Source organism: Mchenga conophoros, linkage group LG7 (genome assembly GCF_057382185.1).
Source record: "Mchenga conophoros isolate Kocher_MC1m ecotype Shallow Benthic linkage group LG7, M_conophoros_male_GT1.1, whole genome shotgun sequence".
NCBI lineage: Eukaryota > Metazoa > Chordata > Actinopteri > Cichliformes > Cichlidae > Mchenga > Mchenga conophoros.
Window position 1 is genome coordinate 53958995 of NC_140532.1, and position 18880 is coordinate 53977874.

The window sequence follows — 18880 nt, forward strand, 5'->3', positions numbered from 1 at the left end:
AAGGAAGAAGAGAAGCAAAGAGTGATTCACAGGCAAGACATCCAAGCGCTGTCACTAATCTTTGCATTTTGTTATTATCTCATGATACTTGTTTAATCAGCTACCATCTCTCCTATGGACTTTTTAATGTCTACAGTCTCAGATCAACACAGCCCTGCCCTCCAGCACTATCAGCAGCAGGAGCAGCAGAAACCCCTCAACAGCAACATTGTACTGTGGCTGTAGCTCAGGTGGCAGAGCAGGTCAACCACTAATCAGAAGGTCGGTGGTTCGATCTCTGCTGCATGCCAAATATCCTTGGGCAAGATACTAACCCCATGTTTGCCTACTGGTGGTCAGAGGGCCCGGTGGCGCCAGTGTCCGGCAGCCTCGCCTCTGTCAGTGCGCCCCAGGGTGGCTGTGGCTACAATGTAGCTTGTGTGAATGGGTGAATGACTGAATGTAGTGTAAAGCGCTTTGGGGTCCTTAAGGACTAGAAAAGCGCTATACAAATGCAGGCCATTTACCATGTACCCATCAGGTAAAACATCGGTGACGTTTGCTTTGCCTTGTTGCCCATATTAGATTCTTGATGAATGTGTGTTGTTGTTATTCAGTCTGGTTCAATGTGCCCCTTTTTAACTTTGAGCACCCGCCCCTTTAAACCTCTCTGCACGGCCCTGGTCAGTGGCTTCTATCTCCTCCTTTGGCCAGCCTATTACCCCAGCAGGGTACCTGATCACGGGCAGGGCGTACGTGTTGATGGCCCGGATCTTGTTCTTACCATTCAGCTGACTCCTCAGGACTTGCCTGACCCTCTGCAGGTACTTGGTGGTTGCAGCTTTTCTAGCGGCCTCTTCATGGTTCCCATTCGCCTGCTGGATCCCCAGGTACTTGTAACTGTCCTCTATGTCTGCAATGTTGCCTTCTGGTAGTTCAATCCCCTCAGTTCTGACTACCTTCCCTCTCTTTGTTACCATCCGACTACACTTCTCCAGTCCGAATGACATTCCAATGTCATTGCTGTATAGTCTGGTAGTGTGGATCAGTGAATCGATGTCTCATTCACTCTTGGCATACAGCTTGATGTCATCCATGTACAGGAGGTGGCTGACAACTGCTCCGTTCCGTAGTCGGTATCCGTAGCCAGCCTTGTTAATGATCTCACTGAGGGGGTTCAGGCCTATGCAGAACAGCAGTGGGGAGAGAGCATCTCCTTGGTAGATCCCGCACTTGATGGTGACTTGTGCTATGGGCTTGGAGTTGGCCTCTAGTGTTGTATGCCACATCCCCATTGAGTTCCTGATGAAGGCTCTTAGGGTCCCATTGATCTTGTACAATTCATATATAAATATAAAAAATACACATACATACACAGGTAGTAGAGGATGTCGGACTCTCGGGCCACTCTCATGAAGTCTGCTTCTGATTGTTTGGTCAGACATTTACACCAATGTCCTGCTGGAGGTGATTTTGTAGGGCTATAGCAGAACTCACTCTGTTCCTCCTTGCACAAAGGAGCAAAAACCGATCCTGCTGATGAGTTCAAGACCTTCTCTGGCCCTGTCAAGCTCTCCTAGTAACAACCTGTTTCCTGGAATCTCCATGGTCTTGGGACTGTGCTGGGAGACACACAGCAAACTTTCTGGCAGTGGCACACACTCATGTGGCATCCTGGAGAAGTTGGACTACCTGTAGGGTCCAGGTATCCCCTCATGCTACCAGTGATGACACTGATCCTAACAAAATGCAAAACTAGTAAAAAAAATAAATAAATAAAACAGAAAAGATGAAGAAGAAAAAACATTCCTGTTTTGGGGGGTGTCTCATTTTTGCCCCTCTAGTTCTGCTACTGTTACTGTATTTAACACCAAAGCGGCTGAAACTTATTAACAACTGCCTCTTTCTTAACTAACTATACTGTCCTGTTCCAGGTCTCACTCACTGTGGGGTCTCCTTTACCAAAGAGTCCTCAGAGTGGCCCCTGTAAATAATCCTACTCTTGCTTACCAACTCCAAATTCTAGTTGAAGTTCTCATGTTCCTAATAAAGACTATTAAACTTGTGACTGTGTCTGGGTCTTGATGTTCTGGTCTTTATGACTATGGATAATTTGAAAAGTGGTGGTTCATCCAAAATCTTGTATTTGTTTGCAAAAACTAAAGTTCTTTGTCAGTGAACAGTTTATTGAGCTCAAAAGGAAAACTTAATTTGAAATTATGTGAAGCAGATCAAACTGGTATGGTCTTTGGTCAGAATAACAGCTGATTTGAAGTGTGTCCTCATCTTTAATTTCCTTGCCTGATGTGATTTCACTGACACTGAACGGCCACTGTATCAAAGTCTGTTCTGTATCAACGTGAACATGACTCAGCTGCTTATGTCAATAGCACAAGGTTCTGCAAAACACTGGCTTTTGCATGAATTGTGATGGTGGAGAGCATTTTTGGTCACACAACTAAAGTAAAAGAAAAATTACTGCAGAGAAGAAAACGTGTAAACACCAAAAAGCACATAGTGTGGAAAATGAGCCCAAGGGTATAGCCGTACTCATCCTGTTCCTCCTCACACAAAGGAGCGGATACTATTTCTGCTGATGGGTTAAGGACCTTTTACAGCCCTGTACAGCTTTCCTAATAACTGCCTGTTTTCTGAAATCTCCTCCATGCTCTTGCAGCATACAGCAATCTTTCTGGCAGTGGCACGTGATGATGTGGCATCCTGGACAAGTTTGACTACCTGTAGGGTCCAGGTATCACCTCATGCTACCAGTCATAACACTGACCCTAGCAAAATGCAAAACTAGTGAAAAAACAGTGGCAAAAGATGAGGTGGAAAAACTGCACCTGTAGAACCATTGCTATTTTGGGGACTGTCTCACTGTTGCCTCTCTAGTGCACTTGTTAATTTCATTTACACCAAAGCAGCTGAAACACATTAACAACCCCCTTCTGTTAACTTCACAGACCCGATCAGTATCAAGTTCAAAACACTTGATCTTGAAGTATCCTTGGGCAAGATGCAGAACCCTGAGTTACAAGTTGGGTGTGTAAATGTTTTGTAAAGAAAAGTGCTCAGGCACTGAAAAATAGCACAGTATGAATATGTGTGTAATTACCTTCATGTAATAAAAAAGTGGTTCACTGACAGTAAACAATGATTCTTTTCATATAATAATGACATTAATTCAAAGACATAAAGGCGCATGTGAGTAGTTTCGTTTCAAGACATTTATTATTTATATGGTTTGACAAAACAATGTGCTGCCTTAGCATACCTGTGTTTCCATAAAGCATCTGATCTCAAATACCAGATTCAACAGCATGCAAAATGAACAATATGAATATGCTGTAAGTAGTTAATCAGAAATTAAATAGGCTTAAAGTTAGGATGTTAATTTTAGCTAAAGTGCTGTAACAACATAATGCAGGCAGCAAACACTGGTATACAATTAGACTGTTGTCTTAATTAAGTTAAGTAGTACTCACTGAAAACCACTGATGTGAGTCTCAGGAACGAACGGTGTTCATCACCCAATAAACAAGTACAGTGCATTCTGTCTACAAAAATAAGACTAAACAAATCATATAAACCCGATGTGTATTATTATGAGGGAAAGCCGAAGTGCTCTCCACAATGCTGTAAAAGTACATTCCTCTCAAACCCTCCATTTATCATGACTTGACAGAAGGAACCCCTAAAATCACAACATGAAGAGGGCAGTCATTTCAGCACACAGAAAACATGATCTCTGAAGGACGGAAAGAAGTTCTGAAGAAAATAGTTACTCGTATTCTGTCGGTAGGCTGAATGCATTCGTGGCTCTTTTTTATGGTTAGTGTTTACATGTGTTGTCCTAAATGTGTGAGATGCTTCACTTCATGGTCCAATCTCCAGGCTCTCATATCTCCACTCCAGAGCCTTTAGTCACAGTAAAGTGCCTAAAACCCCATCCTTGTCTCTTTATTCCAGCTATGCCGGGGGCCTGACTTTAAGAAATGGGTGTAGAGATTGTGATCGCGCCATATGGATGCCCTTCCTTGGAAAAACAAAAAAATCATGAGGCTGAAATAAAAACATTAAATGTTAATAAAACAAATATGATCCAAGTTTGTTTTTTTAGTTAGCTACAGGTTTGATTTTGAAATATTAAATAAATACCTAAATAGAACATGAATAGAACATTTTTTAAAAAGAAAATACCTGACTAGATCATGAGTGCTCCTCGGCGCTGCCGCTAAAGGAACGGCTCCGGATGTGGTTCCTCAGCTGTTCAATGAGCTCTGGGTTCTGCTGCTGGATCTGCTGGGCAAACTGTTGTCCTCTGAGAGAAAGATAACTTAGCTGAATTCTTTTCAACGAGAACAGGAACAGCACGACGAATTGTTCTGTTCTTAAAAAAAATAATGCCTGTTGCCTGGTCATGTCTCTTCACAATATGTATGATATTGTACCAATATGTGTATTGCACACTAAGTCAGCACCACTGTGCTGCCCTATAACACTATATAGTAATAGTATTATACTATTGTACTATAGTATTATGTTTGCCAACTTTCATATGTTTAACTAAAGAAGTGGGAACAAATTCTGTGTTTTTGTGACAGGCTGCTAGCAACAATCTTTCCTAAGTTATTTGTTGAGTGTTGACACAACACTAGTTTACCTCTTGAGCTACAAATCTTTTTTATGCTTGAAGGTCAGTGTTAAGTAGCTTGAAGGTGGTCAGGTACAAGGACGGGAAAGAAAATGAGTGAAAACACAGCCAAAGACCTTTAGGAGAACTACTGCTCAAAACCAATTTAAAAATTAAAAGAAAGTCTGGCTCGTTGGAAGCAAAATATAAAGAAATTAGGCGTGGCTCGAGGCTTTTGCACAGTACTGCAGTGCAGCTTTTTGATGCCGAGTTCCCAGTTAATGAGTGATGTCTGTTTAGGATTCTGTAACATGAAAATATCACATCAGTTAGATTGTAGCAACTCTAACAGCTGTGCCTTCTGTCCCTGCTTTAAAATCCTTTCAATCATTCAGAATCTGCAAACAGGTACTTTAACACCCCAGAGTGGGTTTGCACATCCAGACAAGGCAACAGGGATAAAATATTACAACCAATATTGTCAAAACTGCAAGTATTGTTTCAGAAAGGTTGAAATAAATCTCGGTACAATTTGGGGAATTTACTGCCTCTTACTGCCTCTTATTTACTGACTCTTGGCAAGGGACAGCTGTCCCTTGCCAAGAGTCAGATCAATATCAGTAGCTACAGTAGCTGACACAAAAAACACTCATAGGTAACAAGTTCTCCTTAAATCCTCTCTACAGCTGACAAGTAAACACATTTTATCCGGTTTGTTGAATGTGTCAAGTTGATATGGTTTATCTGGGGAACTGTACAGCGCATTACTCTACAGCGAGATGCAATATAAAGACTTTACAAAGAAACTGCCACATCTTTCAGTATAAAAAGTACATATAAAAAGGTCATTTAGCTCAACTAAATAATGGTGTAATTAAGCAATGCTTTTAATTTTTCATTCAGTGTACTTACGCTTCAATCAAGCTGGAAATGTCTGAGAGCCCTCCTACTCCTGCTGCAGGGCCTCCCACTGCATTAGACATCATTCCTGACATGCTGAGCACAGTGACACAGTTCGTCAGTTCACGGTGGGACTCGTCTTTTGAAACTACACTTGAATGCTGAAGTAAATGCATAAAGTTCGACTTACAGCTGTTGTACCTGCTGGTTCTGCATCACGCTGGCAGCCTGCAAAGAGAAATCAACAGCAATTCTTGATGTGTTTCTCACGTACATAATAAAAGGGCAATTTATTTTTTATCACACTGGCAATTTTGTCAGAAGAACAATCTACCATCTAGCGCTGTGGGGCCTGAATGCGCATACACAGCTATCGGATTTAGATGTGTCTTGTCCTTGATGCTGCAATAAAATCCTGGCGTGCTCGGAAAAAACATTCTCGGCCAAACGCACGCTCCCGTGTGTCATAATTTAATGAGCTCGGGTTGTCAGGCTCTCATTTCTACTAGACAATTACTGCGGTTGTTTAACAGGCTAACTATCACTCATGGGACTAATCCAGTAAAAAATAAAACCAATCCTGAGGCTCCTGAATGGAAGCTGCGCCTGTTAGAACTCATGCTCTTACCATGCTGATGAAGGCTGGGTTGTTGATTAAACTAGCCATGTCAAATCCCAGTCCAGCTGCTATCTGTGGCAGAGATGTGTAAACGACAGTCCAATAAGAAAATATCAACATTAATCCCAATTACATTATGCTACACATGTGGAGAGGATTAAAAGCAAGAGGCTTGTTTCTACTCACAGGGCTGGTTGCTTCTTTCTGCTTCTGCTCTGCGATTTTCAGGTTGGATTTGTACGTGTCATTCTCGGGGTCCAATACCAAAGCTTTCTTGAAGTAGGTAATTGCCTCTGGATACTTGTTCATAGCTGTCAATGCCAACCTGAAACCACAGAGGAAACAGTGAGCAGTCATTTTTGGAAAATATTATGGAGAGAGCAGTTTATTTCAAAATGACTTGTTAATAGTAAATGACCCAACCCCATCCTCCCGTATGCTTTGCTGTAGGTCGGATCAATCCCGATGGCTCTCTCACAGTCACTAGTTGCTTCGGTATAATTCCCCAGCTTACTGTGAGCTGCAGCCCTGCAAGTAATAAATTCAGAGCGCTGTGTAATGTTTGTGTTCAGGTGGGTAATGAAAAAGGGAGGGAATCGGTCAGCAAGCACTTTCTCGAACAGTTCAAGCATTACATCACATTTGGCTCTGCTTTGTTTGTCTACTGTCTGCTATTATATTAAACAAATGTGCAAATCATGATTAAGGGACAAAATTAAGTTCAGATAAGTAACAGCGTAAAATATCAGTTCAGTAAATACCTGTTGCAGTAGTACACAGCATTTCTTAGATCCAGATCAATGGCCTTTGTGTAGCACTCCACTGCACTCCTGTAGTTCTCCTCCTTCATGTGATTGTTTCCTAAAGAAACAAAGTGTGTAGTTATAACAACAAAGTTAACATAAAGCTCATGACTGGTTCAGTCAATCTTATGGAAAAATAGGATGACAATTCAGCTTTAGGGTGATAGATGTGTCTTTTTTTCCTTTTCTTGAGCTTTAGAAAAGCATTGGCAGGTTTTTAAATCTTGTAGGTGAAAGCAAATTGACATGTTTCATGTGCCACCAGCTACAGGTTCAGAAATCTGAACACCACCCTCCACCTTTTTTAAACTTGTGAACATACATGCATAATCCTCTCCAACATCCAACCACCAGAATAAAACCCCGAAACTAAACACTCAAGCAAGGACAGAGAAACAGCAGAAACATCAGAACACGCCTACTCCCATCAAGGCCACCCAAATCATCAGAGAGCAAACACCCATACACCCGCCCAGAAACCCCCAGTCGCCGCAACCAACAGCAAAGACAAAGTGGCAGTGGACGCCAACATGTCGACACAGAAACATGCAGGAAGGCCTCCACCAGTGTCTGGAGCCCTCACTATGACCCAACAGAGGCCAGACAGCACATTCCAGTCTCCGGGCAGCATGTACAGCCAGGAATAGGATCCCACTGCACTGATGAAGCCTGAGCTTTTGGCTCAATGAGGCCTTTTTAATATGAGCCTCCATCACCTTAACAGTGTATATATGATAGATAATGAGGAAAATAACACAAAATTAGATTCAAATGCACTTGAGAAACATCAACTGAACTTGCACTGCTACAGAATCATTTACATCTCGACAAATAGAATTGAAACTAATCACAATGCCTCCAGTGATGATAAATGTAATCAGTGTGGCCCCCACCCACAACAATTTGACAGCACAATTCAATAAAACATTCCAAACCCTGTGGAGGATGAATTTACAAGAAAGCAAGAGCAGACACAGAAAGGTAGAAGTTTAGGGATTATTTCAAACTTTGTCCATGTTTAATATGATCAACAAAACAGTGATAATAGGAAATTATAAATTAAGTACTAATAATACAAAATAAGATAATGCATACATGTCCACTGAAGCGCATCAGAGCTGATGCAAAACATTTAATATAGAAGCTCACCATATTTATTTATGAACCTAATGTAATCAGATGTGAAGTGTTTCAAGATTACCTTCATTCTTAAGCAGCTCTGCTCGTTCGATGTCTTCAGGAGATGGGGAGCTCTCTGGTATGGTTAGATTGTCATTCTGTGAAAATGAAAAATAAAAGAGTCAGTGAATAAACACACAGGACATTCTGACTTGACACAAAAAAGCAGCGGTGTAATTAAGTCGGCATAATTGTACTATGTATTTTACAGTACTTTAAAGTGTTCACTACCCACCTTGAGCAGGGCATTGAGGAATATCTCTCTAAGTGACTGTGGCACTGCAAGATGACAGTCACTGGAGCTGATCTTGAAGGTGGTCTCCAAGCACTGTATAGCAACTGTGGTGGAGAATCAGCCAACATATGACAGAGTAGTTTCGAGTTAACTGGACAATCATGTTGAGTCAGAACTTGGCTGTACGCTCAGAGCAAGTTATTTGAATAATTCTCTTCAACTGCACTGCTTATCAAAGCCTGATTTTGGTCATGTTTTCTTACTACCTTGACAGTCCTTAGCTTACTATCAAGAAAAGGGACATAATGTATGTACAGTTTGTGCAGATTCAGAACTCTGAAATGGATGAGACAAGGCAGAGTGCCCAGTGTTTGCACAGACACTTTCTAAGGCATAAGTGCAGTGAGTCGACCTACCTTCGAGGCTTTCCTGCTCATCAGAATTTAAAGTACCACAATGTGTTTGATCTCGTAGGAACTGCACAATAGAGAATGCCAAGCGCTTTTCCACAGCCATTTTTACCTAGAAACTGGTAGAGACAAGAAGGGGTTTGGAATCAAATGGAAAGGAAACCACTCAGTGGTGACTGAATTACTAATTCACGAGGTGCCATTTCATAATAAAAATAACAAACACATGCTTAAATAATGCATAACTGATATATAAGTCAGTATAAAATACTGTAATTGTGCTTATTTAATCAAACTCAGACAGACTCTATGCAGTCCTCTGAAGTACACACCTACTGCTTCCATAGGAATTATGAGGGTAAGCAGCAGGCAGATGCGACTTATCAAATGCACTTGATTAACTTTTGCAGCTTGCTGGTCTGGAGCATTTAGATGTGTATTCACCTCAAGGCCAGACCATGCAATGCTTAGAGAAATGGCAAAATACCCAAGAGCTACATCTCACACTCTACAGGGCTCAGTAAGCATTTTAAATGGTAAATTTAATGACAGTACACTTAGAAAAAGACTAAAATGCTTTGGAAGGCTTGCCATGAGAAATTTTCTTCTCTCTAAAAAGAACATGGCAGCATAGCTTTAGTTTGCAAACTTGCACATGAACAACCCACAAGACTTCTGGGACAATGTCCTTTGGACAGACAAGACCAGAGTGTCGAATTTAAAATGAGCACAAACACTTTTTACCAACTGTCTGGTGGTGGGCTGATGATTTCGGCTTGTTTTTTATTTGATTTGTTGAGCCAAAAAACCTCCACAGCAATGTGAGAGAGTGACACAGTTATACATTAAGGTGGTTCTACAACCTACTGAATTACAGCATGTACTTAGTTTTTCACTAGAGTGCATACAGTCCAGTGAAAACGTTCTTTTTCAAGACTGTATTTTCTGGCTGATATAGCAATCAGACAATTTTATTGAATGATGCTGTTCTGCCACAAGTATATAAATAATGTAGAATATTTAATAAAGATTAATAAAGAATAACCTTTTACTTTTTCCAGTTTAATTTCTGATTTATGAGTTACATGTTTATATTATTGAATATTTTTTACCCCCAAAAAGTCAATACGGGCATTACAATGCAAAAATTCAGTATCAGTGTGACTCTATTAAAAGTGGGCACTACTTCAAAACAAAGAAGCTGGCTTAGGGAGTAGATTTTTGGTCCTTTTAATATATGCATTTCATTTTTTATTCAACAATACATTACTTTTTATATTCTCAGGTTTAGAAGAGGCTGAGATAGTAGTTATGACCTAATTATAAACCTGGGCTCAACTATCCCAGGTTATTTTTTGGGTGCCAGTAGTAATCTTGCATTTGTTAAGGACTCTGTAGCAGTGAAGGAGAATATCAAACGACTGCATTGCATTTTGATAGTAAATCTCTACAGCTACAAAGTTGCACTACAACTGATACTGGCGATCTGCAGTTTCGTGTCATTTTATTGCCTATAACAAAAAAAAAAAACCTTGCCCCTCAGAAGGCTAGTTACTGCTTGATTTTTCCAAGTCGGACTGAGGCAAAAAGTCTGTGGGGAAACTGGGGCAAAAAAATAAAAACATGGCCACAGAATCACAGTGCGGGATGCTACAGACACAAACACTATTGCCTCATACGTCTATCACGTGCTGAAACCAAGCATTATGCTCATTTGAGTCTAGCTAGCACAGCTACTCCTCCCTTCGTGTGTTGACACACGTAAATGCAGTGATGCAGAAGCTGTGATGTAATAGCATAATGGGTGTTTTCATTCACTGCACTGACTTTATACATTTATTTCAAATAAATGCTAAAATAAAATTATAATTTAGCCAGTGGCGCTGGCAGGTGTTTGTCTTTAAAGGAAACCTACACCCTGACGGTCCGGACAAACAAGGCTCGCGCGCTGCTTGTGTGATGCTGGCTAAAACAATCACAACCCAAAAACAAAACAAGACAGGAAAACAGGAGGAGGAGAGGAAACAGAGGTCATCCTCGGAGCCCTACAAACAACACGAAGTCATATTAAAAATAACACTCTATTAAAGGATGCTGTTCAGTGTGTGTCCCCCTCCCGCCCACCTACCTGAGGTCTTATCCAGCTGTCTGCTGCTACCGCGTCATGAGGAGGGCTCGAGTCGGATCGATCGCGTCTTCCTCCTCTGCGCCTGCGCGTTAACAACGGAAATAAGAAGCGGTTCCCACGCGAGAAACGGGGAGAGATACCGTTCATTGCGGCGACTACAGGGACTGAGCCACCATAAGGGAGGAAGAAAGGGGTTAATTTTTATTTTTATGTAATTATATATTTTTTTTTGCTGAAAGAAATCGCACGATACTGCTGGCATGTATCTGCTAACAGCTATAGCTTGCCGAGCACATTTGAGGTATGCCAAACATAGTCCACTATGGACTAGTCCACTAAATTGAAGTTGTTTATTACGTATGTGTGACAGATTGGTAAACTACGTTCAACAACTTTAAATTGCTCTCTTCTGCTTCCACGGACACCGGTCCACAACTAAAAATAATTTAAATTGACAAAGTGTCATCTCCTGCTTATTGGCACTTTAAGGATAGCTGAGCTGTTTTGTACGTTTTGGCTGCTTGACAGTTATTCCACGCTTTTATGAACTTCGTTTGAAAGGCTTCCGCTCGCACTGCCATGGCATGAAACTCTACACTGATGGATGAAGGAAAAATATCACCGGTTATAACATGGAAATAAGTGTGTCGAGTGTGTCCATGAAGATAGTGCTTACATTAATACCACCTATTCGAGCGGATCGTTTTCTTGACTATGGAGCAACAGAAAATATTGTACGTTTGGGGGGCGGCGGTGGGTATTAAAAGGTCCGGTTTTCTTACAGGGTCTGTAAACATCTGAGAATGACCATCGCTAGTGGGTCAGTGCTGTCTGCCAGACACTGCGCTCAGGCAGGACATGCAAGGAACACACTGAGGTGGGACCTGTCTCCAGATGAGATCAGGACTATGACAGACAGCTTGATTGCCAGAGTAAAGAAGGTCTATGACGACGTTGGATCCCTAAATATAGAAAATGTCTCTGTTGAAAACACCCTGATGACCTTGGCTAATGCTAAGATGGATTATGCATGTAAGTCTACTGGTGTATTCTGGTTTATTCTGAATCCCACTAATGAGTATACACAAGTTAACTATATGTTAATAACATCAGTAAGCTATACTAGGACAATGGAGAGCATGTTTCCTGATCCCTTCACTTTCAACTGAGTCAGTCAGTGTGGATCCATCTTTACAGGGAAAATGATCCCAGACAAGTACACACACACACACACACACACACACACACATATATATATATAAATAAATAAATAATTTAACATGCAAAGTACTGCACATTACATGGACTCTGTATCAGGGTATTGGCAGGTAAAATGCATCGGGTATCGGTGATATCACAGAGAGTTATGCTGCACATGTGAAGATTCTTTACTTCTTGCAGCAATTTCTTTGCTTACATTACTCCTAGCACTGTCTGCAGCATAAGAGTAGCATCACACCTGAGCAGACTGTGGTGTGGAGTCAAGTTGTGTCTTCCTGTTACACTTCCTGAACTAATTAGTGACATTTCCTATCCAAGGCCTGATGAGTTTATATAATGGCGAGGCATCCATCCATCCATCCATAGCTCACATGAATGATTACTGCTCCCACAGTATTCAAAGTTACATGCAATGGTCAGCTAATAGAGCTTCACCCAATTTGTGCTCAAAGTCAAGGTCACGTTTGTGGGTTTACAGGCAGTAACATGCAAACTGTGATTGATCATGAACCTGATGAGCTACTACGTCACTCTGGCATGTATATGTGTTTACACATTTTTTTAAAAATTAATTGATATTGGAATATTTTACGCCCTTAAAGTATGTACCATTATCAGAAATCTAATTTAGGTATTCTCTTCTATTTTTTGTCTTCATTAGGAAGGAGTACAAAGGCTTTTAGCTGAATAGAAACCAACCTATTCATGGATTTGAATTCTTGCATAAAATGTTGTTCTTGTTGTTGTTTTTTATTGTTCTATTATTTTTGTAACGTTCACCGTTGCTTTTTTTTTTTTTTTTTTTGCTTTGCTCCCTTAGCATCACACCACGTTCTCGCCTTCCCTCAGTATGTTTGTCCTTCTAAGGAGCTGCGATCAGCAAGCACCGAAGCTGACAAGAGACTGTCTGAGTTGGACGTGGAGATAAACATGCGGGAAGATGTGTTCAAACGAATCACTGCCTTGCAGGTACGACTCGAGCCACATTCACTTCAAGTAAAGTGAGGACTTTTGTAAAAACTGATAACTTTATGAGGCCACACAGATAATGACGTGTTAAAGCAGTCTTAATCATAAGGCTAGTGTGTGAGGATTGGCTGCATTTAAGAAAATCTTAAACTTTTTTCACACTTCATGTCAGCCAGAGGCCAACAGATCATAGAGGCGCAAGGACTACTGGTTCTTAATAGCCTGGAAATGAAATGTAATCTCATCTGATCAGTGGCAGCCAGTGCCATATGTTATTTCATGCTGTGCTGGCTCCCTGGCATGCAATATATAAATAGGTGAATAAATTTAGCAGAATGCCTGCTATTCTACCTGTATGAGAAGATGTTTAGTGTTATGATTGTGTTTTGGTAGAATAAACAGAAAGACAACCTTTCAGCTGAGGAAAAAAGATTCCTGGACAGACTTGTTACACTGGGCCAGAGGAAAGGATTGCACCTGTCTAAAGATATACAAGAGGTAATGTAATGTGTGATCTGATTATTAATATGGAAGTCGTTTGTTAAAGTTACAGGTTAAAAGAGTTTAGAGATTAATTCCAGTGTTTCATAATTGAAACGAAGAAGTAAGCAAATAGAATCACATAGAAAGTGCCTGTAAATCTTTGCTTATCTTATTAGATAGTAAAAAATTAAAATCTCTATGATGTCTTTTGCTCTGTGTTCTCTCTCCTAAGGAAATAAAAAGAACTTCCAAGCTCATCAGTGAACTCTCCATCGAGTTTAACAAGAATCTGAACGAGGAGAGCAAATTTCTTATTTTCTCTGAGCACGAATTAGGTGTGTTTGATACGTGAAACTCATGAAACGCTGCCTTGAGAGCCACGCTTTAACCGTATTCACTGATTCTCTTGTGCCATACTTGCTCAGGTGGGCTAGCTGCCACTTTTCTCAGTGGACTGGATAAGACGGCTGAAGGACGGTATAAAGTGACCCTGGAATATCCCCATTACTATCCACTGATGAAGAGGTGCCATAATCCTGAAACAAGGAGAAAGATGGAAATGGCTTTTAACAGCAGGTGTAAAGAGGTAAACCGCAGGCTGATGATTAATATTTATACCCTGTAACGCCAAGCGGATCATATTTGATATATGAGTTTCTAAGACCTCTAACCATCTGATTCTTTGGCCACTTATAGGTTTTTGTTTGATTAGGATAAGCATACTATGAGCAATAATGCTCATATACCAAAAATGATACAAACTCTTTCTTTTTTTTTTCGTTTTCTGAAGGTTCAATAAACACTCCAGTTTAAAATAAATAAATAACTACAAGTCATGTTGATGTTGGACAGCTATGGATCCATACACATGTGCAGGTGAAATGAGAAAATGTGTGATATAAAAAGCTGCGGACAACAGGCCCTGGTGTTGTTGTGGTAGCTACTCAAGCCACATTGGGAAGCTTTTTCCTTTAATTTGTCACCTGCTCGTATGTCTAAATGACATACAAGGATACAATCAGCGATTGCTGTCACTTTAGCACATTAATGAAACAAGCAATGTTGCATATCCCATGTCTTTAGTGGGCTGAAGTTGCAGCCCAGAGAACCTGCTCAGTGAAACCACATATTACTGCTGGTTACCAAATGTGTCACAGAATCTACTCAGGCTGGAAACCCTAAACATTATCATTCATTTTAATAAGCCTAAATGATTTCACTGATCCGCGTCTCTCGTTTTTTCCCCCCCAGGTAAACACGGCAATCTTAGAAGAGTTGATACAGCTGCGGGCGAAGGTTGCACGCTTACTTGGTTACGGTAGCCATGCTGAGTATGTGCTGGAGATTAACATGGCTAAAAATGCAAGCAACGTGTCTGACTTTCTGGGTATGGGCTCTTTGACATCTGACCTCGCTGGCACACACATCCACATGGAAACATTCCCTGTCATTTAAGATGAGCTCTCCCGCCTCCTGATAACTGCCTTAAAGTAGGAAAAGAAACTCAATAGGACAGATGAATGGCTGTGCAGCTCCACACGCAGTCACATAACATGCAAGGTGAAATGTAATCAGTTACTAATGACAAATTACACAACATCAGCTTTTTATAATTAGTAGTATAATCAACGGCTGTAATCAGGTTGAACAACTAAAAGCATGTTTTTAATCGCAAAAACCAGAGCCCACAAAAGGACCACAAGAAGCACTAAAATTCCAATCCAACAAAGGAAAAAGACAAGACTGTATACACGCACAGAGAGATGCTCAGTAAGAAGAAATCATAGAATAGGAACAAAAGCAAAAGGTTAAAGTACACGAGGCACAAGGAAAAGTTTTTCCCACAGTAAAAACAGGAAGTGTAAATTAGAAAGACAAGGGAACTAACTAAAGAGACAAAGACAAGGAAGCAGTGGGATACTACAGAAAGAAGAAGAATAGAAACATAAGAAATGACATAAATAGAATCAAAACAGGAACCAAAACTCAAAAAAATATCACACAGGAACCCAGAGCTGCAGAAATAGTTTTCAATGCAAACAACAAATTTTGAATATTCAGCATCTGCAGATTTGAAACAGATTTCCTCTACAAAAATGCTCAACTTTCATCTTCTTTTTTTGAGTGTGCAAAGGGAGTTAGTTTGATTTGGGCTTTAAAAAGAAGATAAGAAAGTAGACAGCAAAAGGTTCAAAGAAATTGCATGCTTCACATTACAACTAAGGAGGTTTTCTTTTTCTGCCTTTATAGACAAGTTCCATGAAGCACTGAAGCCCGTGGGAATCAAAGAGAGGAAATACATTCTTGCGCTGAAGAAGAGGGAGTGCCTGATGAAGGGCTACCAGTTTGATGAGAAGATTAATGCCTGGGACTTGCCCTACTACATGAATCAAGTGGAGCAGCGCAAGTTTGCTGTGGACAAGGACAAACTGATCGAGTATTTCCCTCTTGATGTGGTGACAGAAGGGCTGTTTGGTATCTACCAGGAGCTGCTGGGTCTCACATTCACAGAGGTGGAACAGGCTGACGTGTGGCATGAAAATGTCAAGCTGTACTCAGCCCTGGACACTGAAACGGGGGAGGAGATTGGTCAGTTCTACCTGGATCTGCATCCAAGGTAGATTATGTGTCATTTTTTTCAGAGACAAGACAAGATCCTGTGTTTGATGTTTTTATGAAGTGTGAGCTCACTAACATTGACCAGAGCTCTTGATCTGTGTGATAGACTTCAGCCTGACTGTGACATTTCACCAGGGAAGGAAAATATGGCCACGCAGGTTGCTTTGGGCTCCAGCCTGGCTGCGGAGGCCCTGATGGAAAGCGCAGGCTACCGGTTGCAGCCATGGTGGCAAACTTCACCAAGCCCAGGAAAGATTGTCCTTCTCTCCTCCAACACCATGAAGTGGAGACCTATTTTCATGAGTTTGGTCATGTCATGCACGAAATCTGCTCAAATGTAAGTTGCTATATTCAGTCAGGAAGTTAGTGATATTTGTATACTGTGTGCTAATGAATAAGAATGAGTTTTTCTGTGTATGTGTCAGACCGCTTTTTCAGAATTCAGCGGAACAATGGTGGAGACAGACTTTGTGGAGGTGCCGTCTCAAATGCTTGAGAACTGGGTTTGGGAAAAGGAGCCTCTGAGAAGAATGTCCCGTCACTACAAAGATGGCACCCCCATCCCAGACGAGCTGCTCGACAAACTGATTGCCTCCAGAGTTGCTAACACTGGTCAGACACTCAAACTTTGCACAAAGAAAGTCTGTGTAACATTTATGTGTAAGTGAAGAGCCTCTGTTGATGTGTTCACTTCAGGGCTTATGAACCTACGTCAGGTAGTCCTTAGTAAGGTGGACCAGTCGCTTCACATCAGCCCACGTGCAGACACTGCGGAGGTGTTTGCAAAGCACTGCCAGGACATCCTGGGTATTCCTGCTACACCAGGTCAGCTTTAGCTTCAGCTATTTAGAATATATTTGAGAAATTATTGCATTAAGCTTTCTATCAGTGATGAGGATTTACATTTTATAATAAACAGTCCACTGTGGGCATTAGCAGTTTGTATTCAGTTTTTTGTATGAAGCACATAGACAATATCATTTTTCTTTTTTGGAGTTTGTATTAGTGATTTGTAACAAAGATCTGCTCTCTGCAGGAACCAACATGACAGCCAGTTTTAGCCACTTAGCTGGTGGATATGATGGTCAGTACTATAGCTATCTATGGAGCGAAGTCTACTCCATGGACATTTTCTTCAGTCGTTTTAAAAAGGAAGGCATTATGAATCCAAAGGTTGGTTTTCTGGATGAACATTTCACTCTAATGATGTGTCTTATTTTCCTTGAAACTGTCTTTATATGTGCATTTATGCCCTAAACACAGGTTGGAAAAGAGTACAGAAGAGTGATACTGGAAGCTGGGGGCTCTGTGGATGGGATGGACATGGTGAAAACCTTCCTCGGACGTGCGCCGTGTCAGGATGCTTTTTTCCAATGCAAAGGACTGGTTAACTCACAAGAAGCATCAATGTAAACTGATGTTCTCTTTAACTGTTTTTGTCATTATTATATTATATCTGGATGCAGGTACATTTCAGTTGAGAAATGGGGTATTATTACTATCTTCAGGATTTCACGCTAGAGTTCTGTCTGCCTTTGTTTAAATGTACAGTAGATCACGACAGGACCTCGTCATGACATGTTCAGTGTATTTTACAGCCTTTTTAATTCGTCCTGGTGTTACTAAAACAATAAACCAGGGATGTCAAACTCATTTTATTTCAAGGGCCACATACAACTTCATTTGATCTTAAGGGAGACAGACCAGTGAAACTTTCTGTCAGGGTAAAGAAGTTTAACTACACATTAAATCCATCAGATATCTTCATATATGAACAAGAAGTGCAGTTTATCTACATGATAAAAGAATTGTGCCGTAGGAAATAAAAGGCATCTGCCAGCACAATTCTTTGGGCTTAAATGGTAAGAAATGTATAAATTTACAGAAAAGGTTCTGGTTGCTCATTGCCAAGACTGTCCTGTAATTATAAGGCAGAAAGCTTTTATCTGTTTCTCTTTATTTTGTCTTACTATGAACCCATTGAAAAAAAACATTTCTATTGTAGATACTGAAAAATGGGAACTATTTTTTGTCATTTAAATGTTTTTCTTTTACATAATTACTTTGGTGTTGTATGGATGACCATGGTGGAGTTATTTATAAGTAGGAATTGCTGTAGAACTCATGTCCATAATTTAAGCCCCCCTTCACATTTTCCAAAGCCGTCCAGTGGGCAGAGTTGGAGTCCTTCCAACGATTCTGGCCCCTGGGCCTTATGTTTGACACTCGTGCAATGAAGAATGGACATTTCTTTATATTAAAGAATATGAATAATCTGGTTTCCACAATAGTTCTTTTTGGAAACATACATTGTCATCATTAATTTCATTACTTATGCCATCACTTAAGCTGTGACATGTCAGAATTTCCTTCAATGCAGTGATCAGATACTATGTCAGTGGTACAAAAATACTAACAGCAGGCTTTAGTTACAGGTATCCAAGCATAGAAGCTAACATACCCTTACTAGATTCACAATATAGTTAAAATCCTCTTTTCAACTGTTTCTTTCTGCTGCGTCATAATATTACATTTATCGGCTACCTACTCTTGGTGGCCTGACAATTTCATTAAGTCGTTTAGAGGGTTGACACTAGAAGTTAGACTGTTCAAGCCTTTTACATTGAACACACCTGTTTTTAAGTTTCAAACATTATGGGGGAAATTCTACGCTTGAAAGGCACTTGGCTATTTTAATG

At 40.6% G+C, this 18880-nt stretch overlaps 2 protein-coding genes across 4 annotated transcripts; one reads left to right on the top strand and one right to left on the bottom strand.

Moving 5' to 3' along the window:
- Positions 1–3194: 3194 nt before the first annotated feature.
- On the bottom strand, positions 3195–10968 carry sgtb (small glutamine rich tetratricopeptide repeat co-chaperone beta). Of its 2 annotated transcripts, none has more exons than XM_085280177.1 (12): positions 10890–10968; positions 8768–8880; positions 8352–8455; positions 8139–8214; positions 6896–6995; positions 6558–6662; positions 6321–6459; positions 6144–6206; positions 5706–5743; positions 5528–5611; positions 4183–4303; positions 3195–4018 (listed from the first exon to the last, which is right to left on the bottom strand). In XM_085280177.1, the coding sequence occupies exons 2-11, from the start codon at positions 8865–8867 to the stop codon at positions 4192–4194; spliced, it is 921 nt and encodes a 306-aa protein (XP_085136303.1). In that variant the 5' UTR covers positions 8868–8880; positions 10890–10968; the 3' UTR covers positions 3195–4018; positions 4183–4191. The 2 variants fall into 2 exon arrangements, with proteins under 2 accessions (XP_085136303.1, XP_085136302.1); XM_085280176.1 differs by having other exon boundaries at positions 3195–4044.
- Positions 10969–10974: 6 nt separating this feature from the next.
- On the top strand, positions 10975–18455 carry nln (neurolysin (metallopeptidase M3 family)). 2 transcript variants are annotated; one of them, XM_085280171.1, is made up of 13 exons: positions 10975–11190; positions 11674–11921; positions 12931–13079; positions 13473–13577; positions 13795–13897; positions 13988–14148; positions 14814–14949; positions 15813–16179; positions 16317–16518; positions 16607–16793; positions 16878–17006; positions 17218–17354; positions 17445–18455. In XM_085280171.1, the coding sequence occupies exons 1-13, from the start codon at positions 11150–11152 to the stop codon at positions 17592–17594; spliced, it is 2115 nt and encodes a 704-aa protein (XP_085136297.1). In that variant the 5' UTR covers positions 10975–11149; the 3' UTR covers positions 17595–18455. The 2 variants fall into 2 exon arrangements, with proteins under 2 accessions (XP_085136297.1, XP_085136298.1); XM_085280172.1 differs by having other exon boundaries at positions 11016–11100.
- Positions 18456–18880: the final 425 nt, after the last annotated feature.